The 22,480-nt window shown below is 41.5% G+C and overlaps 1 protein-coding gene across 1 annotated transcript in view; it reads left to right on the top strand.

Moving 5' to 3' along the window:
- The window catches only part of DSCAM (DS cell adhesion molecule), a 437,619-nt gene that overhangs the window by 400,729 nt on the left and 14,410 nt on the right, over nucleotides 1–22,480 (top strand). Inside the window, 6 exon segments of the mRNA XM_042033380.1 lie at nucleotides 2,843–2,873; nucleotides 8,612–8,727; nucleotides 11,090–11,239; nucleotides 14,926–15,123; nucleotides 18,514–18,752; nucleotides 18,754–18,817. Coding sequence (XP_041889314.1) covers nucleotides 2,843–2,873; nucleotides 8,612–8,727; nucleotides 11,090–11,239; nucleotides 14,926–15,123; nucleotides 18,514–18,752; nucleotides 18,754–18,817 — 798 coding nt within the window.

The raw sequence follows: 22,480 nt of genomic DNA, 5'->3' as shown, positions 1-22,480 counted from the left end.
AGGTGTCCCTGCTCATGGCAGGAGGGTTGGAACTGGATGATCTTTAAGGTGCCCTCCATCCAGAACTATTCGATGATTCTGTGACGTTCAGTTACTTTTAGGCTTCTGGGTTTTGCTCTGACAGACACATAAGAGCCCTTTATATTCCTGCCACCTTTGTCCCATCCCACAGCAACCTGTGTGCCCATCATTAACTCCAGCAGTGCTGCTCACCTTTTGAACAATCTGCTTGGGTAATTAGCAAATTTAATCTCAGCTGATGGAGTTTTTTCCCTTCAGTACTTTTTCATTCAGCTTTCAATATGTAACATGGTGTTGCTGATGCCTCATGTTATTTTTGCCTGTAGGTGCACAATCTCCTGTGCACCCCTTTAACCAAGGATCAACATGTGTTAAGGAGCATCAACATGTGTTAAGGAGCATTTATGTGCCACATATATGAATTGGTGTGAATTTTTTTCCAGCTGCAGCATGGAAATGATCTGTGTGCTCAGCAGCACCTGAGAATATGTGAGGGAGGTTGTCTTCCATTTAAACCTGATAAAGAATTATGAAAAGCAAACTGAAGTACATTGTAATAATCTTCAACTTTGGCCCTTCTGCTTTCCTTGAGTTGTGAATTCCTTGCACAAATATCCACAGACTTGACTTAAGGAGGCAGCAATTGCTTCAAAACCTGCTGGCTGAATGAAAACAATGTCTGCATATTAAACCACCCTGATTATGTGTGCCAGAGGGAGAACATGTGCACAGTGTCTTCATGATCCTGGTGCTGCTAGAATAGCAAAAGCATCATAAAATTTGCTGGGGAAAAAAAAAAAAAAAAAAGCATTACTTGCAACCAGTGTCATTATTATTATTTTTTGGGTTTGTTTGGCTTTTTTGTATTCTTCAACAGAACTGTGTCCCCTTCCTGGGTTTTTAGATGCCAGTAACAAAACTCATTTGGGAGCAGCAGTGTTGGTCTTTTGGTTTATGAATGATGGCAAAGATACTGTCATCTACTAGGTACTGCCACTTACAAGGGTTAATGGCAAAGACAATCTCATTCCAAGTGAAAAATAGGAATTCTGAGTGCCCAAGTGGAGCACTGTTTGGTTCAGATGAGACACCTCAGATGAACCATCCTTCCCTCCACCAGGAATCTGCCGTGCTTTGCTCTGGAAAGGGATGGAGGGAGGTTAAAAATGGAGGAGTGGAGCAAACAGACTTAGAGGGAGCACAGAATTCCAGCTTCTCCAGTGGTAGGTGAGGAATAAAGCTTAAGAAAGGCAAGCTGGCACTGTGTCCGATAAATACAACGCACAAAGTGGATAAAAAGGGTTTTGTTGTGTTTTTTTAATGAATAAAAAGAGCTCTCTGTCCATTCCTTTTAAAAATCAGTACAACACAAGCTATAGAGATGTGTTAAGATGGTGGCTTTTTTCTGCCTGTATCCTTGGAATTTTAAAGGCAGGACATTTAATAGGATCACAAGTAAGGAAATTGTTGTAGGTCTTGGAGGTGCTTGAGGAATAAAAAAGGTGGGATTGAGAAAACAAAGACAAATTCAGTAAATGTCTTGGCAGGTGCTGGTAGATTTACAAGAAGCAGATAAAAGAAGAAATGTAAAGTTTCATAGAAGAGAGTCGTTTGAAGACTTAGAACTTAGAATTGTTTTCTTCTCAGATTTGCTTCACTTGGTTGCACAAAAGGCTGCTTTGTTGCTGTGTGATAAACTGAAGGACTTGGGAATCAGCATTTTAAGTGAGTTTGTTTAGCAGCAGACTGCAGGAGAACAAAGCAGAGCTGCCTGGTTTTGCTGGATGATACCACAGAAATTAGTGCATTATGTTGATAAAGTTTTACAGAAGCCTACCTGAAAAACCAAACTTCAGCTGTCTTTTGAACTGATAAGTATTGAAATAATTATAGCCCCAAAGGATTTTCTGCTAATAATAGCAGCAATGACAAGAACAGGAGGAGTATTTTTCCTTCATCAATGTCTCACTTTGCAGGGCTGATCCATGTGGGAATAAACCATCCTCTGTTTCGTTGTGTAGACCATACTCTGAAGGCCCAGCAGTAGTTTTGTATTATTGTTACTGGGAAAATATTCATATTTGAGTGCAACCAAACAAGTTTGTGCCAGGGAAGACTCAGGTTAGACATGAGGAAGAATTTCTTCACTGAAAAGGTGGTCAAACACTGGAAGGGGCTGCCCAGGGAGGTTTGGAGTGCCCATCCCTGGAGGTGTCCAAGGAAGGCCTGGATGTGGCACTCAGTGCTCCGGGCTGGGGACAAGGTGGGCATCGGGCACAGCTGGGACTCTTGGAGGTCTTTTCCAACCTCAGGGATTCTGGGATTCTAAATTGACTCCTTGGAGACCTCCCTTGCTCAGATCTCCATGCAACTACATTTGGTTTGGAAATGACAGGTTGACAACTGCTCACCCAGCCTGGCTTTGGCTCCTGCCTAGAGATGGATATCAAAATTCCTATTTTTCTGCATTTTCTTCTTCCTTTACCTGTTCATTTGCTACCCACGGCATGAAGGAACTGAGATTCCCGTTATTTGTTAAATTGTTCCTACTTCTAATATATTTATGTAGTCTTTTCTAGTTAAGCCAATGGTAACTTTCATTTCTCTAATCATCTTTGCTGCTACTGAGGGACTAAACAGGACTGTATGGGGCAAAAATGCAATTTTAGCAAAAGTAGGGACTTTTAGACACTCTTTGATTCTTTCCACTGATCTGAGAAACAACAGTGGTCTTGCACATGGCTGATTCAAATCACTTGCTAATAATGCATCTATCAAATAGATTTTCATTTGTGATGACATTTCTTCTGTTTTCTTCTAGATGCAAAGAGTTTGGCCGAAATGCTTATGAGGTAAGAACAGATTTCATTTTATCATTTTTTGAGATTGAAAAACGTCTGTCAACTATAGCATCCTATTTAAGAATTGTTGGAGGGACAAATGGAGAAGTAAACTTTTTATTCCTAAACCCTTTTCCAAAACACACCATTTAAGAACTATGATGGTGAGACATGGGAGAAAGAAGACACTTTGTGGACAGTGTGAGGGGCTACAGTGATAAAAAAACTGAGAACTTGTGTTAGTAGATTAAATCATAGAAGCTATGTAGGTCCATCTGGACATTTTTCCTACTCTGAAAAACATTTTCATAATATGTATCAAAATAATTGCTCTTCAGAGACTCTCTGATTAAAGGCAATACATTTCTGGCTGTGAATGTCTCTAAACTTTGCAGCTCTGTTTATGTAATTCATTATTGTTAGCTGCTTATACCCAAAAGTATAAAAGAGCAGGTAAATCCATTTATTATTTTTCACTTCTGTTCCATCAGCTCAGCATTCAGAAATCTAATTCAGTTGTTGAATTGCATCATAATGACTATTCTGGCACCACAATTTTTTCAAAGATGGAAATTTCATATCCTCGATGTTTATTGTTTTGTCTAGGGAAAATATTGAACTTTAGAACCGCTGCATATATTTGAAACTGGGATCACCAAGGGATTATTTTTGAGTTCAAATGAATTTTGGGTTGCTAGAAAATATTTTTTATATTCAAGCAACAAATTTGAGAATGTCACAGATATTTCACCACCTGAACCACACTCCAAACTTCCTCACCCCTGATAAGCTTCGCTTCTGTTGTAAGAATATACTCAGCAAAGGCATGGTGACAGATGGGTTTGGTGTAAATTCAGCTCTATGCCATCACATCTGAATAAGTCCAGTGATGTTAACAGGACTGGTCATGCAGGCCAGGTCATCCCCTCCCTGTCTGCCCGTGGCAGCAAATTGTGGGATTTGTTAAATCCGCTTCAGGAACGTTTGCCCTGGTGGTTTCTGGTGCCACAGAAGACAGCATGGGTTAGCACACGCAGCAATTCTGTTCCCTTAAGAAACCCAGCAGGGACTGGCTGAAACCCCTGGATGGAGACATTCAGTCCCAATGACAACCACTCAGAACCCCTCTGCAAAACTGGTAACGCTCTGCCCTAACCCTGGTTGGCTTCACAAGAGCCTTGTCGCCACTTCTGCAAGGCCATTTCAGAGTCCCACTCCTCTGACACTTGGAGAACCTCACCAATCTTCCAGCAGAAGTGCCCAGGTTTTACCCACCTTTTGCTTTGCTGATGGTGGCCTTCAAGTTAAGAAACTTTTGTCCTCCCTAAGTTTTGTGCTCAGAGAGCAGCCAGGTCTCCTCTCAGTCTTTAGTTCAGAGCTGTTTTTCAAGGTAACTCATCTGCCACCATTTCATTTGGCTTTTCCTTTCACCAGCATTGAACTATGATCATCAAGCCAGGTCCTCTCATATTCATCTCATTTATTAACAAATAATCTTGGTTTTATTACATAGGCATATTTTATATTCCTTTTCTAAAAGTTTGAACAAAGGCAAATGACTGTTAAATCAGAACTTCAGAGGAAGTAGGGGATATAGGCTTACATTTGCAGACATGCCAGAGCTTGGAAATCTCATTTGTGACAAATCTGTGAAATAACTTCAACCCAAACCTGAGCTATCCACAATCACCAGATATCCCTGAAGATGTAGTATGTGAATAACCAAAGGATAATAAGCCCTCTCCAAAGCAACAGTCACATATTATAAAGCCCCTGATATTTTTTATCTTTTAGATTCCACCAAAATCTGCTAAGATAAAAATATCAAGAAAGAGGGTATTTGGGGAGAGGGCAGAAAAGATGATTCCCTGCTTGGTAGGAAGGTGTGAGGCCTGGAGAGGGCTTTGTGTATCTTTCCCTTTGAGGAGATTTTCATGAGTATGTGTAAAGCGGATTAAAAATGGAGCTTTGGCCTTTGCTTTGAGAGTTGCTGGCTTTGGCTGTGTAAGTCGAATGTCTGTGGAGCAGGATAAGTCAGCAGTTTAATGGGAGCTGCACAACACAGTGTTGATACCTTAAACTCGCAAATAAAAATCCCTGCTGCTGTATAAGCACAGCTTTTTAATGTTTCTTTTGGGTGAAGCATCAGTCCAGCCGTGCTCTTTGTAACAGTTCACTGTGAATCAGTCTAGCAGTTCACTGGATTTTTAAATTTTGAACACAAGGTGAAGAATCTTTTATGCCCAAATATTCTGATTTAGTTTCCCATATGTTTTTACAACAAACTGTGGACTCTTTCAGAATGCCTTGTACAATGTACTTGCTCTGGAAAAGGCCCTTTTATCCACAGACTCAACATAAAAGTTGTACTCAGACCAAAAGACCACCTGCCCAAATACTTGTTTTAAATAGTGGCAAAGCAGAAACTTTAGTAGAGTAAAAGAATATAGCAAAATACTGAGAGAGCTGGGATGCTCCAGGATGGAGAAATCTTTGGGGAGGTCTCATCAAGGAATTCCAGTACCTTAAAGGGCTTAGAAAAAGGAGAGGGACTTTCAATATGGGCAGACAGTGACAGGACAAGGGGCAAGGGTTTTAAACTGAAAGAGGGCAGGTTTAGATTAAATATCAGGAAGAAATTCTTTACTCAGAGAGCAGTGAGGCCCTGGAACAGGTTGCCCAGAGAAGTTGTGGACTCCTCATCTCTGGAAGTGTCTAAGGCCAGGCTGGACAGGGCTTGAAGCAACCTGGGATAGTGGGAGGTGTCCCTGCACATGGCAGGGGGTTGGAATGAGATGATCTTTAAGGTCTTTTCCAACCCAAGACATGATTCTGTGATTCTGTGAGTCAGTCTCCTGACAATTTGGAGCTCAGAGATTCTTTGAACCAGAGGGAATTAATTCTATTATACACAGAACCTTACAAGGTCTGACAAGTAAAGAAAAGCACATGCTTATGTTTGGGAATTTTATGTCTGTAAATATAGAAAAATAAAGACAGATACCTTTTATCCCTTTAAGGAATGAATCATTGGACCCCTCATCCACCAGACCATTAAAATATCTTTTTGCCTGAATTTAGGTTAGAGAATACTTGGACACCAAACTTTAAAATTGAAACCTTAAAACACTTTGCCCTGTTTCCAAGCCCTAGAGGCACTTCATTGCTGTTGGCACTTTAGGTTTTTATAACTTGAAAGCGGAGCTGTTGTGGTCTGCAAAAAAGAATTCAAAATACCCTGAGCCAGAACGAGACAGCATCCTAATCAGCTACAAGCCTCCTGCTTCTGCCAGTTGCCTGTGCTGTGTTTGGACACCCCATGTCACTGTAGCGCTGCATGCAGGGGAATTAATTAGATCAGCAAGGAGGAGGAGAGACATCCCACAAACCAAGGAATGACTCTCAAGCACAGCAGGGAATATTCCTGAATATAGAGAGGCCTGTGTTACAGTTCTGGCTTGAAGGAACTGTATTTTGCAAGAAGCTATCCATGGAGTCAAGATTGGGATTAGGAATTCTCTCTTGTCAGGTGAGCAGTAAAATTGCAAACTGGGAGAAACTCTCCTCCTGCTCCCTGTGGTGCAAACAGTGCTTCCTGTGTTGGTTGAGTACTTTCTAACAATGGAAATACAGAGCATTCATCCTGCTGAAGAGGCCCTATCTCAGACTGGGATTCTGGGATCTGCATTCTCTGAGCAGGAGTCTGATTCCATCCCTTTGTCTCCTGCATCCCTAATGAGTGCAGAGGGGTGCAGTGATGCATTTGGCAGACTCAGTTATGCACTGCACAGATTCTATATGTATCTGACTCTGTGTATTCTTTAACTATTGGATTATTGAAATTGGACATTAAAAAAATCATTTTCCTACTTGAAACTGAAAGAGGGAAGGTTTAGATTAAATATTAGGAAATAATTCTTTACTCAGAGGGCAGTAAGGCATTGGAACAGGTGATCTTTGTTTGCTCTATGACCTTGGGCAAGCCCAGAGCAGTCCAACTTTCCAAGGGCCCATATTCAAGCATATTTGGCATGCAGATAAAATATGACTCTCTGATTCTCCTAACATTTCAGCAACTTGAGTGGCATCCACTCCGTGCAGAGACTTGGAGAACACCAGTGTGGAATTTATCTGCATTTGATAATACTAAATGTCTTTGAAAATTTCTGTGCTTGGTAAGACCCTGTGATGACTATTCTCCACTGATTATATATGGAGAAAAGTCTGGAAGCCTTGGGAGGCTCTCCTGATACTTTGATTCCATGATGATTGAATGATGATGAGGCACCAGTTGTGGCCTGTTTGAATGCATTTCAAATATCCATGTGTATGTGGTGGGAACAGCACCATCTAATCATCCAGGAGAAGACAGAGACATTAAATTTGGGAGGTATGGATGGTATTAATGCTGGGGACCACGAGAGCAGGGAAAGCCAGGAGCTGAAAATCAGAGAGGCGCTCCCATGTGCCTTGTGGATCTCACCCTTGGATTTGGAGCAGAATCCCTGACCACATGGATAGAAAATTCCTCCAAAAAAGGACTCCAGGAGAATCTCCAAACCTGAGGCAATCAGGTCTTGCTGACATGGAGACACAGCAGGAAGTTAACACAAATTTCCTGGTGATGTGGGCTCATCACACGTGGATTAATCTCCTGCATCGAGGCCCCACTTGTGGAGGAGCTGAGCTTATCACTTTAACAGTTCTCTGCTGATTCCATTAACAGCAGTAATTCACTGCCAAAGCAGAATTAAACTGAGTGATCTGCAGCTATTTCACACTAGAAAATGAGCCTCCACTTGAATCTTACAGCTCTTTGAAGCCTGAGCACTTGGATCACACTACTGGCTGATTTGTCTCAACTCTCCTCAGCCTCCCTGCATGAAGTATTTGCAAATATTTCATTTCATCCAAAGAGTAATTACATCTAAAAGGGCAAAACGTTCCTGGGTTTTTCGCACAATCTGAAGGTTTCTTGGTGCAAGCTCTGTGCTGGAAATGACTGTGGCACTCGGTTTTACCATCCATTTTCATTTGCTTTTGGTAGACAGCTCATTTAAGAAGTCATTTTCTGGTACACAAACTTAAAAATGAAGTTGTTTCAATTTGCATGATGATAGAATAATTGGTTTATATTCTTTTTTAGATTATTGCATCAATCAATTAGACATAATCCATGAATGTAAACAAGATTTGCAATTTTTGTCTTGGAACATCAGTGGGACTAAAGCCTTAATATATTTTATGCAATCTATTAATAGTCTGCCTAGTGATTAATTTGCTTTTTCATTTATCCGTCGAAGTGATATTTGCAACTTAGCTAATTAAAAATAGTGAAAAAATAAAAATACAATTAGAAATTACTCAAGGCATCATTTTCCTACCAACCTGTTTGATCAGCTGTGTGTTGCTTTACTCAGCTTCATGAATAATAAAAGAAAAGGTCCACCTTCCAAAGTGTTTTTATTAACTTCATTATGACAACACTTGAAGAAAGCAGCGGGAAATTTTCAGATTCCTACTGATAGAGGACAGACCCCATCCCTCTACACTGTGCATTCATCTAATAATGAATAAATAAATTAATACCATTGTTCTGAAGAGAGCAAAATCAGATGTAGGAGTGGTTTTTGCTGATTATGGTTGAACTGGGTTTTTTTTTGAGCTGGACAGATTGAAAACAAAGATGTTTGCAAATATCCATTCCTTTAGGCTGAATGTTAACGTGTTCACTTCTCTTTTGTTTTCAGCAAGAACACCAGGACGTCAGACACACTTAATAAGCAGCAGCAAACACTGAGGATGCACATAGACATTCCCAGAGCACAGCTGCTGATTGAGGAGAGGGACACGATGGAGACCATTGGTAAAGCTGAGCTTTTTTTCCCTGGTTAATGTAACAGGCTCTTCTAGATGGAATCCCTTTACTCCACACCTTTTCCCCGCTGCACACATCAAGAAAAAAGAGCTACAAAGTAATTTGAAAACTGAACTGGTTTTTTTTTTTTTCTCCCCTTTGAGTAATTTCCCACTAAAAGTAATCTCAGTATAGAATCTAAAATAATGCAGGACATTAGGAAAATGAAACTGTTGGAAAGAGTTTCTTGAAGAAAATATAATTGAGGACTGGCAGTTTTATGATTTTCATTCTGATTTCCCATTTGGCTCTGACGAGGCAGTTGGATCACTGACATTACTTGAAAGGAAAATGAAATTCTGAAACTGCACTCTCAGTATATGAAGGTTTGCTACAGCCAACTTTTAAAATTTACATGTTGCATATTGTATCCACCTGTTCATAGCACATGGTATTTCAACATTTTGATCAGTTTTCAACTTCTGTGTATCCATGCAAAATTCAAATCTAAACTGTTTGATGCAACAGAAAACATGATTTCTCATGGGGCTGGCACTTAGCTGAGCTGTCACGAGAAATATAAATATTTGTTGTTGAGTTTTTTCCCCAAATAATTTAAAGATGTCTGGAAACCCAAAATAGAAATGCAGCCTGATGTCATGGCTGAATGGGCACACACTGGCAAGACACTCCTGACTGACCTTGTTAGACTTCTAACTTTACTTTTTTTGGATAAAAATCTGTGTAAAAGAAGGTGATAATGTAACAGCCTCCAGGGATGGTGTGGCCACAGAGGAAAGTCAGCAAGCTGAGAGCAGCATCTCTACACCTCCTGTCCATGCCCGTTCCAGGTTTGAAAAAGAGACCTACTCTTTACCTAAATTTGGACTTTTTAAAATCATTATTTGAGCTTCCCAAAGTCTGCCCTTTGTGCCAGGCTTCATCCTAAAGACTACTTTAACTTTTGAGTGGCAGCTGCTGAGCAGTGGGAGGGTTACAGTGAAAATACTCCTCGAGGCTGCATGGCAGCAATGAGATCAGGGCCTTGGTAAGAGGCAGCTTTCCACCCAGAATAAGCAGGGATTTTGGCAGTGTTTGATGGAGCTTGCTGCCAAGAGGCTTTATTCCCAACCTGAATAAGAGCTCATCTTTTGCCAGAGTGATTTGATTCCTAATGTTATTCTATTTATAGCCTTCTTTGGGTAAAAAATGTGCGTTATGTTATTGTGCGGAACTGTCCTCCCTAATGGTGTCTTGTCAAGTTAAAAAAAAAAAAAAAAAAATCCAAAACAAAAACCAGGAATGCTTAAAAGAAGTGGATCAACCTCTGCTGACTAGTAAATGCCCAGAGGTCCTATTGCTGCCAGTCCCCTTAGAACACGTACCAAACTATATAGCACAGCACAGCAGGAAAACCTTGAGGCTTTTATTGCAATTCTGAATGGATAAAAGACTGTAAAGAATGCAAAAGAAAGTCTGATAGCACACCAAATAGTTGTTCTACAAGCACAGAGGTAGTGAAAGATTTATCACTATGAAACCATCTGTGATCAATGGGACAAGATTCCTCCTTGGAGCAAAAAAAAAAGGTATGATACAGAGATCACAACTGAAAAAAAATAATTTAAAAAAAGGTAAGCAAGTGCTCTATTGTACTGGTATCCTGTAATGATCAAGGTCTGTGTAGAAATTTGATGAGTATATCCTACCCCACAGGGAAGAAATAGAAGCAGAAACACACAGCAGTAAATATCAGTGCTCACCTTCTTCCTTCCCAAGGTCAGGCTTAATCTCACACCTTTATTTGAAGCTGCAAAAAAAAGCCAGTCCTAGGTCAGGGTCATTGCCTCTGCAATATTCTGTCTCTGCAGAAAAAAGGGAGAGAGGGTTAGTTAGCAACACCCCCTAACGACCTCCTTTGGGGAAGATAGGGGTGGTTTCACTGAGGACACTGCTAATCACGTTAATAAAAAGAAATAAATGGAATATGTTGTTGAAGAGCTCATCTGAGCTCTCTGAAAGTGAAGAGGAAGAGGGCAGTGTTCAAAGGATGGGGATGAAGGAACTAGGACCAAAAATGATTATACACAAATCAGCTTTTCAGGAGGATGTTTAACAGTCTGCCTCAGTTGCACATCTCTAAGGTGAAATCACCAGGAAAAATGAAAGTTATTCTTTAGTTTTATATGGGCTTTGAGTTTAAACCCAGAGGCTCCTTCCCTTCAAAGCCACCTCAGCCCTGCAGAGAGCAGGCAGCTGCCTCTGCCCGTGGTGGCACTGGGCTGTGAGTGCCTGGGGACTCGCTCCAAAGCTCTAATGAAGGCAAAGCCAACACTCTGTACTCGTTATCTGATTATTTTTCCACTTACAGATGACAGATCAACGGTTCTGCTCACTGATGCTGACTTTGGAGAGACATCCAAGCAGAAGTCCCTGACTGTCACCCACACGGTCCATTACCAGTCAGTGTCACAAGCCACAGGGCCACTGGTGGATGTCTCTGATGCCCGGCCAGGAACAAGTAAGCACGTCAGAAAATAAGTTTTTATCTGGAGAGGAGAAAGCTATAACAAAATAAATACTCTGCTCCTGCATTTGCATCCTCCTCCTTCTGTCTGAGAGTGGAGAGAAATCTATTTAGGTCAGCAGAGGACATTTCTTAAACTATTGCACTTAAGTGATTCAATATGGGGGAAATTGCATATGCATCTGAAATGGAGGTGTAATTTGAAATAATTCATACCTGGCCTTCATTAAACACACTGCATGCTAGATTTTAATTTCCAGAATTTATTGGGTAAATTACCTTAATGGCTTTTAGTGTCTAATATACTTTTTTTCCTCTGTGATCAATCTTTATTGTATTTCAAAAACAACATTCCTCCCTACCTCTCCATCAGGCAAAAAAAAAGCAATTCTCATTATTACTTTTTCTGAAGAAGTTATATTTCTGGCTTTAGTTATTATGGTAAATTACTTTTCCCGGATATATTCATGCCAAATTATTCTTCAAGTGATTAAAATACTATCATAAATTAATATACTGATGCAAGCCATTCTTCTCATTCCTCTCATGAATATGTTCCATATCTGTGTAAATGGGGAAAAATTAAAAAAAATACTAGCTTGAATGATTACTTATGAGTTAGAAATGTTACCAAAGTGTAGTTCATTGCAGTGTGCAATTTTTGAAAACTCTTGGATTACTTCTATGCCCTGACCATTTCAGAATTTAATTGTTGATTTTGGTGAACATAAATGCTGAAAGCTCAGTTGCTAGGACACAGATTATTTGAAAAACCCATTTTCAGTCCAGTCTTTACAAATAATAGGTGTTGTAGCCCTGGCCCTGGTGCTTTTTTTGTTCTTTCAGCTTTTTCAGGTCATTCCTCGAGGACTAGATTTTCTAAGGAGAGAGGCATCATGCCAAACCCTCATGCCTGTGTCATACCACAGAAGTTTATGGCACCTTGCTTACTAATGGCTTTTTGTGTGCAGTTCTGTGCTTCATTCCTCTGCAGCCAGGGAGAGAATTCCTTCAAATCAAATGTGGATTTAACTCATGTGTAAGAATATGATCTGTGTCCAGCCCTGCTTTGGAAATAAAAATCCACCATCGCTTTTATTAAGCAGTACAGATCTGATAGCAGCAGTGTACAGGGCTGGGTCAAAAACTTCCAGGTAATGTTCTCTGGATTTAAGACACTAATCCAGCTCTGCTGCAGGCTGGGTGATGGGATTTTGTCTAGAGCTACCACTTCTGCTGTGAAGAGCACAGTAGAGCCCAGCTGGGTGGCTTGGAGGTTATGGACCCTCCTGTCTAAGCCCACTCACATTCACTGAGTGACAAATACTCCTTTACAGCATTTTTTGAGTTGTTCTCTTGTCCTTATTTATCTGTTTATGAATGAGATCCTCTGTGAACCTTTGCCTTGCTGACCTCAGCTCTCTCCAGTTACGTTTGACAGCAGAGCTGGCATAACCAGAGCACCAGCTGTGTTTCCATCCCACTGCCAGCTCTGGAGTTGCTGTGCCTGTGCTGCACAGCCCCTTACAGAGGCACAGCTGGAGCAGAGCTCCTGCTCATCAGGACAAGGACTGAGCTCTGTGTGCTGACAGAGGCTCTCCTGACTCGTTCCCATTGCTGGCAAGATCCTTCGGGGTCACAGGATCAGAGTTTGAGGTCCAGAGGGATGTCTGGGCACGGGTTAGTCCTGCCCCTCTGCTTAAAGGGCCGGTTGCTCAGGAACACCCCCAGATGACTTCTGAATGTCCCTAAGGATGGGGGACTCCACCACCTCTGTGGGCAGCCTGTGCCCCTGCTCAGCCTCCCTCACATCAGAGTTTCCTGATGTTCAGGGGAAAGCTCTCAAGTTTCTCCTTGTGGCCATTGCCCCTGCTCCTCTCACTGTGCACCACGGAGAAAAACTTGGCTCTTGCCCTCTTGCCCTTCAGGTATTTCTGTACATTGAGGGCATCACCCCAAACCTTCTCCAGACCAGGCAGCCCCAGCACTGTGCCAAGAGCTGTTCCCACCAGCACTTTCCTTCTGTTCTCCATGTTTCCCCTTGAAGGAGGCTCACTCCTGGCCACACCACAGCCACGTGCCACATTCCCAAGGGGTGGTTTGCAGCACACCGAGCACGGATTTGGATGTTGTCCGTGTGAGGCAGCTCTGTGCTGCACTACCAGGAAGATCAATTATCAATGGCACCGGGCTCTAATTTTTCCACTGCTGTAGGGAAAAAAATGGAGAAGGATCAGATCATTATTTATAAATAAATGCCTTGTTTCTTTGAAGGAGCAGAATACAAATTCTCACTGGGAATGCTTAGGCAGAAGCAGTGCTCAGAGTCATTATCTGGGTATTGCTTTTTCTTTCAATTTCTTCTGCTGAAGTCTCTTACCTCAAAGACTGACAACTTCACCATTTGAATGTCAAAGAACATTTTGAATAGATTTGAATTTTTCATTTCTAATGCCCTTTCTATTGTTAGTGATATCCTTTCAGAAGCTTCGAAGAGAAATCCTTCAGTACTGATGTAGTCACAGTTTGCCACATAATGATTTCTTCTCTTGCACTTGCTTTGTTAGACTCACTTTTAGGGTAGAATGCTTTATTAATAAGTTCAAGGAGGCCAAATTTGGCACACAGTTTGCTTTTACAAACTTGGTCACTACATTATCCCTACGTTAATTTAACAAGTAGAACATTGCTGACCTTAAACCAGTAGCAGGTGATTTTTGACGTTTAAGAAATTGTATTAATTTACTAATTGTTTCAAAGCAGTCAAATCTTTATGAACCTGTTCCTACTGAAACTCCGATGGCACTGCTACTTATGTCTTATTAGCTTATGTTTTATGTCTTGGCCATGTGTTAAAATTGGGAATATGTAGCTGATCAATATTGTAATATAGTAACAGTATGTCCAGAATAGGGAATTATAGCCCCACATTTCTGAGCACATCTATTTAAAAACTGAGAGCAGATGCCTGCTGCAGGGTGTTTCTGAGGGCACATCTATGCTGATAATTTACCTTGCACTTCACTTGAGGTGTGGTGGGAAATCCCTGACCAAATCTACTTGCCTTGTGCTCTTTCAGTTCTCAGGGTGGTTTTGGTACCGGAGAACTGGTTGTCTTGGAGTAAAGGGATAATGAATGTGTCAATGGAAGAGTGATGGGGCCTTCAGCTCTTCAGTTCCACCCTTGATAAAATGTCGAGTTTCATTAGAAAGAGAGTAGTTCTAGAGAAGCATCAGCGGTTTGGTAATGATCAGCATTAACACTGTTCATTTTTTTCCCCCAAAAAGAATGTCTTGAGTTTGGGTCTTTTTAACCAAGATGATTTCAGTGGCCATCCCCTTCTGGAAGGGGGAAGTGAAGGGCCAGGCACTGATGTCTCTGGTGACCCGAGGAAATGGCTGGATCTGTGTCAGGAAAGGGTTAGGTTGGATATCAGGAAAAGGTTCTTCACCCAGAGGTGGCTGGATAAATGGTCGTGGCCCCAAGGCTGCCAGAACTCCTTGAATGTTTGGACAACACTCTCAGGGATGCACAGGGTGGGGCTGTTGGGGTGTCTGTGCAGGGCCAGGGGTTGGACTGAATGATCCCTGTAGGTCCCTTCAAGCTCAGGACATTCTAGGACTCTGTGATTCTGACAGGGCTGGTTTCCTTCCCAATCCCTCCCTGCAATCCCTCACAGATCCCACTACGAGGAGGAGTGCCAAAACCGGACCCACCGCGCGCAACCGCTACGCGAGCCAGTGGACCCTCAACAGACCCCACCCCACCATATCAGCTCACACCCTCACCACAGACTGGAGGCTCCCCACCCCCAGGCCAGCAGGCTCAGTGGACAAGGAAAGTGACAGCTACAGCGTCAGCCCCTCGCAGGACACAGGTATGGACAGGGCTCCCCGCAGGGAAAACGGGACAGCAGCAGCTGCAGGAACCTTTCTGGTCCTGGGTGTGCCTTGTTTGGAGCTCGGGTGTCATTATTCTTCTCTTGCCAGGGTGGTTTTTTCTGTAGGTGATTTATGAGGGGTGCCACAAATGCTTGTAGAGATAATGATAACAAATATTGTGCTTCTGGTTCCTCATTCCACACACATCCTTTGAAAGATGTCCTTCCTTTAAAAGACAAGGTGGTAAATTTTCCTGTAGCTTCCCCAACCAAAAAGCAAAAGTAGGAGAATTTGACTAGGAATGGACAGTATTAGTAACCAGAATATCCCTGAGTCATATATGGAATGATTTTAGGATTTGAACAACATTCAGGTAAGTATTTTTATTTTCCCATTCATTTAATATGTTCATATTAAGTGGAGGGAAAAAAACAAAAAAGAGGGAAAACTCTGGAATTAGAGTCCAAGCAAAAATCCATTCATAGCACTGAATCCTGCAGCAGCTGGCCAGGATTTTCCTGAGAAACAGCTTGGGGTTTATTCCTCTAGAGGACAAGTGGGGAGACACTGAATACATATTCTGCCTGCAGTCCTCATCTCTTCTCGATGCCTTCACATCATAAATGCAACTGTAACTTGCTTTCTCCACTGTCCTACACTGAAAAAGCAACAAAAAAGGTAAATAAATGAGTAAATGATTAAGTAGAAGAACAGTCATGAAGGAAATCTAATAAAGATTAAATGAGAAGAAAGGTAAAATATTTCCCAAAGGGAAGTCTGACCAAAGTGAATTCAGGCTTGCTCTGGCTTCCTCAGAAGGAATTGCCTGCTGTCTGTCCTGATTTTAGGAGAAAGGTGTTCATGTTAGAGCTACAAAGCAGTGGGTGTGACTGGCCTTCCACCATGAAAACCAGTATGACTGGTTTTGTTCTCTGGATAGGAACAAGTATCTGACTTCACTTAGATTTAGGAATTTACAGCCTGGAGTTCTCACTGTTTCATAATTCACCCTCTTAAACTCATAGACCCCAATGTTCTCTCCATAAGGTAATGGCAGTCAATAGATACCTCCAGCCAGCTGACAACCTTCAGGTAGAATTATCATAAATTTTTAAGATTAACTCTAATAGATATACAGATCAAAATATAAATTACAAATCTCCTCTCAGAAACCCTTTTTGTAGACACTCCAGATTTCAGGTGCATTTGGATGTGCTCCAACCTGTTGTCACCCAAGGATATTTTCCAGTGAGTGTGGCAATAGAAATTAAATTTGCTGTGTGGTTTAGTAGACAAACTATGTAAAATTATGTAAACACACTTCATAATTTATATTTTAACAAGCCTACTTTTCTACTCTGTGTCTACCTTTGAGCTCATGGTGATTTATGTAAGGGATAGCAAGCTTTAGATCATGCTCAGGAAAGGTTTTCTTGTGCCAAAAAAGCAGCTCTATTACACCACTTGGTTTCTGGGAAAAGAGTAGAGTCCATTTAATTTAAGTGCTTCAGAAGTTTAAAACTTTCAAATAAACATACGTAGCCAAATTATGTGTTCAAGAATCAATTGAGCTAATGTGCACATTTGATCACTTCTCCAGTCTGGAGTTCAGATTTCTGGAACTGGTTGATGCAGTTGATATTTGGCAGAATTTAGCACTTATCAAAACCATTCCAGGCTTACAGAGCAGCAGCTTTTGAGCTTAGGAGAAATGCCTGGCAGCAGTTCATAGCTGTGACCAAGTTCAAATGTTCTAACTCGAGGCCATTAGAAATTTCCTGATCAATCTATATTCGTGAAGTTCAAGAAGTTTCAGAAAGTTCACTCTGGGCTTGGATAAACTTTTATCAAATCTAAAGGACATGTCCAAGCAGATTGGTCTGGGAATATTCTCCCTCTTGGCATGGGATATGGGAAGCTGCAGGTCCTGATCTTCATGGACCAAGCTGTGACCTTTGCATGACCATGATATTCACATGCACTGCTCTATGGCACTGGTCAACTGCTGCCTCCTGGCAGCTTCCAGCTGATCAGAAATTTGGAAAGACATCACAGTGGTCTGATTTACAAATCAAATGTGAAAAGGAGATTGACATTTCCTGTGGGTGGAAAGAAAAGAAAAAAAAAAGAAAAATCAAAAGAAACCCTGTTAGGTTCTGGTCAGCTCAAAATCTTAAGCAAGTTACAGCATATTGCAGAAGTACTTGTCATTTTAAATAATGGATGGCCATATTTACAAGTGGCAGGAGTACTGTTCTTCGTGCACAATGAAAACTGATGCAGGGGTGCAGGCACGCAATAAAAAAGATAAAGATTTGCAATAACGACACCCACTTGCCTTTGGCTGCTAAAATGAGGTCCATTTTTATGAATTAGCTATTACACTGTGCCTGTTTATTGAACATCACCAACAATGTCTGAAATTGCACAGATCTTGTGATAAAACACGACTTTTGCCCACAGAACTTTTAAAAGTCCTCTGCTCTTCCAGCCCACTGGAGTAGAAACACTGTGGGTGCAAGAGCCCAGCAGTTCCATCCCTGCAGAAATGAGTCCTGCATTTCCAGAGTGCTTTTTAATGTATCAGTAGCCATTTACATCTTCAATAATAGTGTTGTTTAAGAAATATTGATATTCTCAGAAGCTCATCAGCAGAAAAGAACAGCTTGTAGGTCGTAATAACCTGTGTGTCAAGTATGAATTCCATTAGCCTCAGCAGCACTGAAAAAAGGCACCTGAATGACTGCAGGCTGTAGTTGCCAAATATTGCTTTCTTAAGACCTTTGTTCCAAATGAAATGAGTTAGTGTTTTACCTGGTGTCTAGAGAGACAATATCTGAGAGCTACTGCCTTTCTATTTGACCTTTGTTCTCAGGACTTTCCAAAAAAAAAAAAAAAAAAAAAAGTATGATGGAAACAGGACAAAAAGACTGTCCTTTCTCACCTGTACATAACCCCAGTGAAATATTTCTGAGATGCATTAAAAAGACAATGTAAAGAAGATGTTTCTTACTTCGCTAAATCTGGTTTGTGGGTTTGAAACCTTTTGAAGGCATTTAAGATTTAGAGAAATGTTTGGGGTTTTTTTAAAGTGGCATTTTTCATGTAGTAAAGGTTATTTTTTATAAAAGAAACATGAATTTAATGCTAAGGCACCTAATGCTGCTCACAGGCTAAGACTTCACTTTAGATTATCAGTAATTGTTGAGTTCCTGACTAAACTAACACTTGTGCAGGCATTTACAGCGAAGCAGATTCACTTAAATCACCTTGATAATTTCAAGGGCTCTCTGCTTTACTCTGAAATACTATGCTCGTGGCTTTCCTCCCAAAAACGACTGTGCAGATGTTTTCTCTCTCCCCTCGTTCCCATTCCCGTGGCTTAGATCGAGCGAGGAGCAGCATGGTCTCCACAGAAAGTGCCTCCTCTACGTACGAAGAGCTGGCGAGGGCCTACGAGCACGCCAAGATGGAAGAGCAGCTGAGGCACGCCAAGTTCACCATCACAGAATGCTTCATATCAGACACCTCCTCGGAGCAGCTCACGGCAGGGACCAACGACTACACGGACAGCCTCACCTCGAGCACGCCGTCCGAGTCAGGCATCTGCAGGTTCACCGCGTCCCCCCCCCAAGCCTCAGGACGGAGGGAGGGTGATGAACATGGCAGTTCCCAAGGCACATCGGCCAGGTGAGGCAGCAGAAGGAAGGTGGTGGTCACTCTGGGGAGGGTTTCACCCCACACACCGAGGCTGGGAAGCAGGAGAGGGTGGATCACAATATCTCCTGGAGCTACTCACAGAGATAACTGGGGTTTGTTCCAGTTAATAGAATGTGTGAGCATATTCTCCCATGTATAGAAAACATGGGAATTTAGGAGCAGAAAAGAGGCTGGCTGAGCCATTAAATCCACTCCTCACACTTGCAGCCATCAGGCAATTGACCCTTCTGGGATAAATAAGACCATATGTGGGTGCATCTGCCCATCTCCAGCTCAAACCAGTCTCTAATAAAATGTCTCACTGCTGTGCTTCGTGCTTGGGAGCGAAAGTTCGCTCTCAGTAACTGCTCATAAAGACAGATTGCAGGAGATGTGCTTGTCCCTTCTGCCTTGTGGCTTGTTAGACACGGAACAACCCTTTGGTGACATCCTGGAGCTGTTACACTCTCTCTTTGACACCACCTAAATATCAAACTTGGGATATCTAAATCAGGGGGAGAATAAAAAAAACGCAGAATTTAAGGCTCCAACTCCTTGCTGACTGAAGGTACTTGAGGGGCATCCAACTCCAGGGCTCAATCAAATTTCTAGATCACAAAGATGCTGTTTCTACTGATACCTTTCTGCCTAACAGCACAGGCAAGTTAATTGTGGCACTCTGAGATCAAGCAGGTTATAAAATCTCAGAAGATTTGTCAGTCTTTGTTACAGGATACAGGATATGGCACTGCAGAGGAAGATTGAAATGGGAAAAAGGCATAATTATATTTGTGTGCTTTCTGAAAACATGATTTATTTTATTTTATTTTATTACATACATTTGCCAGTGTGAGTGCTGCCGCTCAGACACACAGAAAGTAATCAGTGGTGCTCATCTGTGTGAAAAAGATTAATTAATAATCTATTTAGGGTCTTTTGCTTAATATTCACCATAACAAGCAGTGGTTGTGAGGACAGAGGAATAGAAGGAAGGCAGTGGGGTGAGGAAGGGTCATTCAAAAGCAGGAACACTGGAAAGAAAGCATCAAGGATTTGGCTAGAGAAAGCTAAAAGAAAAATGTGGGAAGAAAAAGCCCAAGCAGAAGGTAGAGAGTTACAATACTCAAGGCAGGAAATTAGTGTGTCACACAGATAGATAAGGAGGAAAATAAGTAGGAAATAAAATAGTGGGAGAAATTGCTGATTTCTGTGTAGTCACAGGGTAGAACCACAAACCCAGGAGCTGTAGAAATAGATAAAGATAGAACTACTTTTCATTTCTAACTCCAAAGAAGTAAGATAAATATTTGTCCCTGCTCTGCTAAAGGGAAGCATCTCCATTCACAGCTAAGTCAAAACTGAACTCTTTCCTTCCAAGCAGTCAACAGATATTTTTTATCATTTCTTTAACAAACATCTTGCTCTCTTTCCTTTCATGTTCCAAATACATTACTTATGCATATTTAGTGTTTGGAAATATTCTAATATATTCCATATAAAGCTGATTTTCTCTAGGGCATATAGAACCAAAATTTGGTCCCTGTGCTTGAGTAAAATCTTCCAGGGTTGGAACAACCTTAGAGCCCCTCCAGTGATTTACAGACTTGTAGTCATGTTTAGCTCTGTTAGTTTTAATGGCTTTATTTTTTTCCCCTACTTTTCTTGATTAGCTTTAGCTTTCCTTTGCAGCAAGGAAATCAAATATATTATAAAATTAATAATTAGCTTCATTACCTTGAAAACATAATTGAGTGTTCCAGTGGGGCAATTTGAATGCTGGCCCATAAATATTGAATAATGCATTTTTAAAGGTCACTTTATGAAGGGTTTTAAACAAAACATATGGATAGAAAGAACTTTCAGCAGTAGCAGACAGACCAATATTTAATTTTCAAGCTGTTGAGGAAACACTTACTGGGCATCTTTCTTTTTTTACCCACCACTTCAGAAATTTGCCAGAGGCAATTAGTAATTCAAATACAATTAATCAAAGTCATTCTCCATTTCAGAACATGGAGAAGAAATAAAAAAACTTAAAGTATTTGGTTTCAGTAGATGAGGACGTTTGAGATAAATCACTGTTCTGCTTTATTCTTCCTTGAAGTAAATCTTTTCTTCCAAGAGAGTTTTCACCTGTTTTCATGGTGCTTTGGTTTTCTTCTCAGCCAATTCAATCTTTCTGGGAAAACATCACTTTCAATCACTTCTCTCTCCTCCTTCTTAATTTCTGACCTCCCTTTTCAAACTGCTGCCTGTTGCAAATTACAGTTGCAGTAAAGTTCAAGAGTTTGCAATGAATACTCTGTTTTTCAAAATAATCCCCAACAATTATAAGAAAGTCTGAAGAAAGACTTTTAGAAAAAGGTATTTTGATAAATGGGACATTTGGAAGTGAATCCACCCAATGGCAAAGCTGCAACTTAACTCACAAAAGGAAATGGTGGAGTTTGCTGCTGAATTCCCAGGGATGGAGATGAGGCCAAGAGGCTTCTTGGTTTCTGCACCCTCGTTTTTGTCCTTCTTGAAGACAGGAGTGACATTTGCTCTTTTCCAGTCCTCAGGCATTTCTCCCAATCGCCATGATCAATCAAAGACCATTGACAGTGGCCTCAGTGCCATCTGCCAGTTCCCTCAGCACTGGTAGGCACATTCCAGCAAAGCCCATGGATTTACACATATCCACTTTGCTAAAGCATTCCCTGGCCTGATCCTTGTCCACCAGGGGTAAGTGTCTTGCTCCAGACTGTTCCACTGATCTCTTGGACCTGGGCTTCCTGAAGGCTGGTCTGGCTAATGAAGACTGAGGCAGATAAGGCATTTAGGGTCTCAACCTTTTCCATGTCCTGTGTCACCAGGTTCCATTCAGCAGTGGGGCCACATTTTCCCTGGTCTTCCTGTTGTCTCCTATAAATTTACAGAAGACTTTCCTGTTGTCTTTGACGTCCCTGGCCAGATTCCACTTCATCTGGGCTTTGGCTTTACAACTCCCCAAGCAGATTTTTGGAAAAAGATAAGATTAGAGCAGGTTGTCCAGAGAAACTGTTGCTTCCCCTGGATCCCTAGAAGTGGCCAAAGCCAGGATGGACGGGGCTTGGAGAAACCTGAGATAGTGGAAGGTGTCCCTGGGGTGGCACTGGGTGATCTTTAAGGTCCCTTCCAACCCAAACCATCCTGTGATTCTGTGACTATTTGTAGTTCCTGCTTCATCACTAACAACCACATCGTTATTCTCCCTTTTGTAGCATCACATTACAAACCACCTAGCAAACTGGAATTGCTGCTCAACAACAGCCTCTGCACAGCTTCCAAAAAGTGAAGGGATGGATGCACACCTGCACATGAGGTTTTGGGGACTGCACAGAGCTGTCAGGCCTAATCTGCCCAGGCCTTGAAAGTGACCCACTGTAGATGGTGACATTTTTCAGGATGCCATCAGAATAGTCGTGTGTCCCAGAAGGCACCTTAAAAGAGAAAATTGAAGCAGTAAAAACAGCACAGCAGGATTTTAAAGCTGTGGGATAAATCACATCCTTTACAAAAGTAGGTCTTCTTAACTCCTGTGCACTGTTAAAGTTCTTCATGCTGTAAAAATGATGGCAACACATTGTTTTTGTTGCATCTTTCTCAGCATCAAAACTCCCAGAAGTTTAGGAT

This window comes from Corvus kubaryi, unplaced genomic scaffold, assembly GCF_017639235.1.
Source record: "Corvus kubaryi isolate FWS band 111438036 unplaced genomic scaffold, C.kubaryi_AGA036_p1.0 133, whole genome shotgun sequence".
Taxonomy (NCBI): Eukaryota; Metazoa; Chordata; class Aves; order Passeriformes; family Corvidae; genus Corvus; species Corvus kubaryi.
This window is presented reverse-complemented; position numbering and strand designations above follow the sequence as displayed.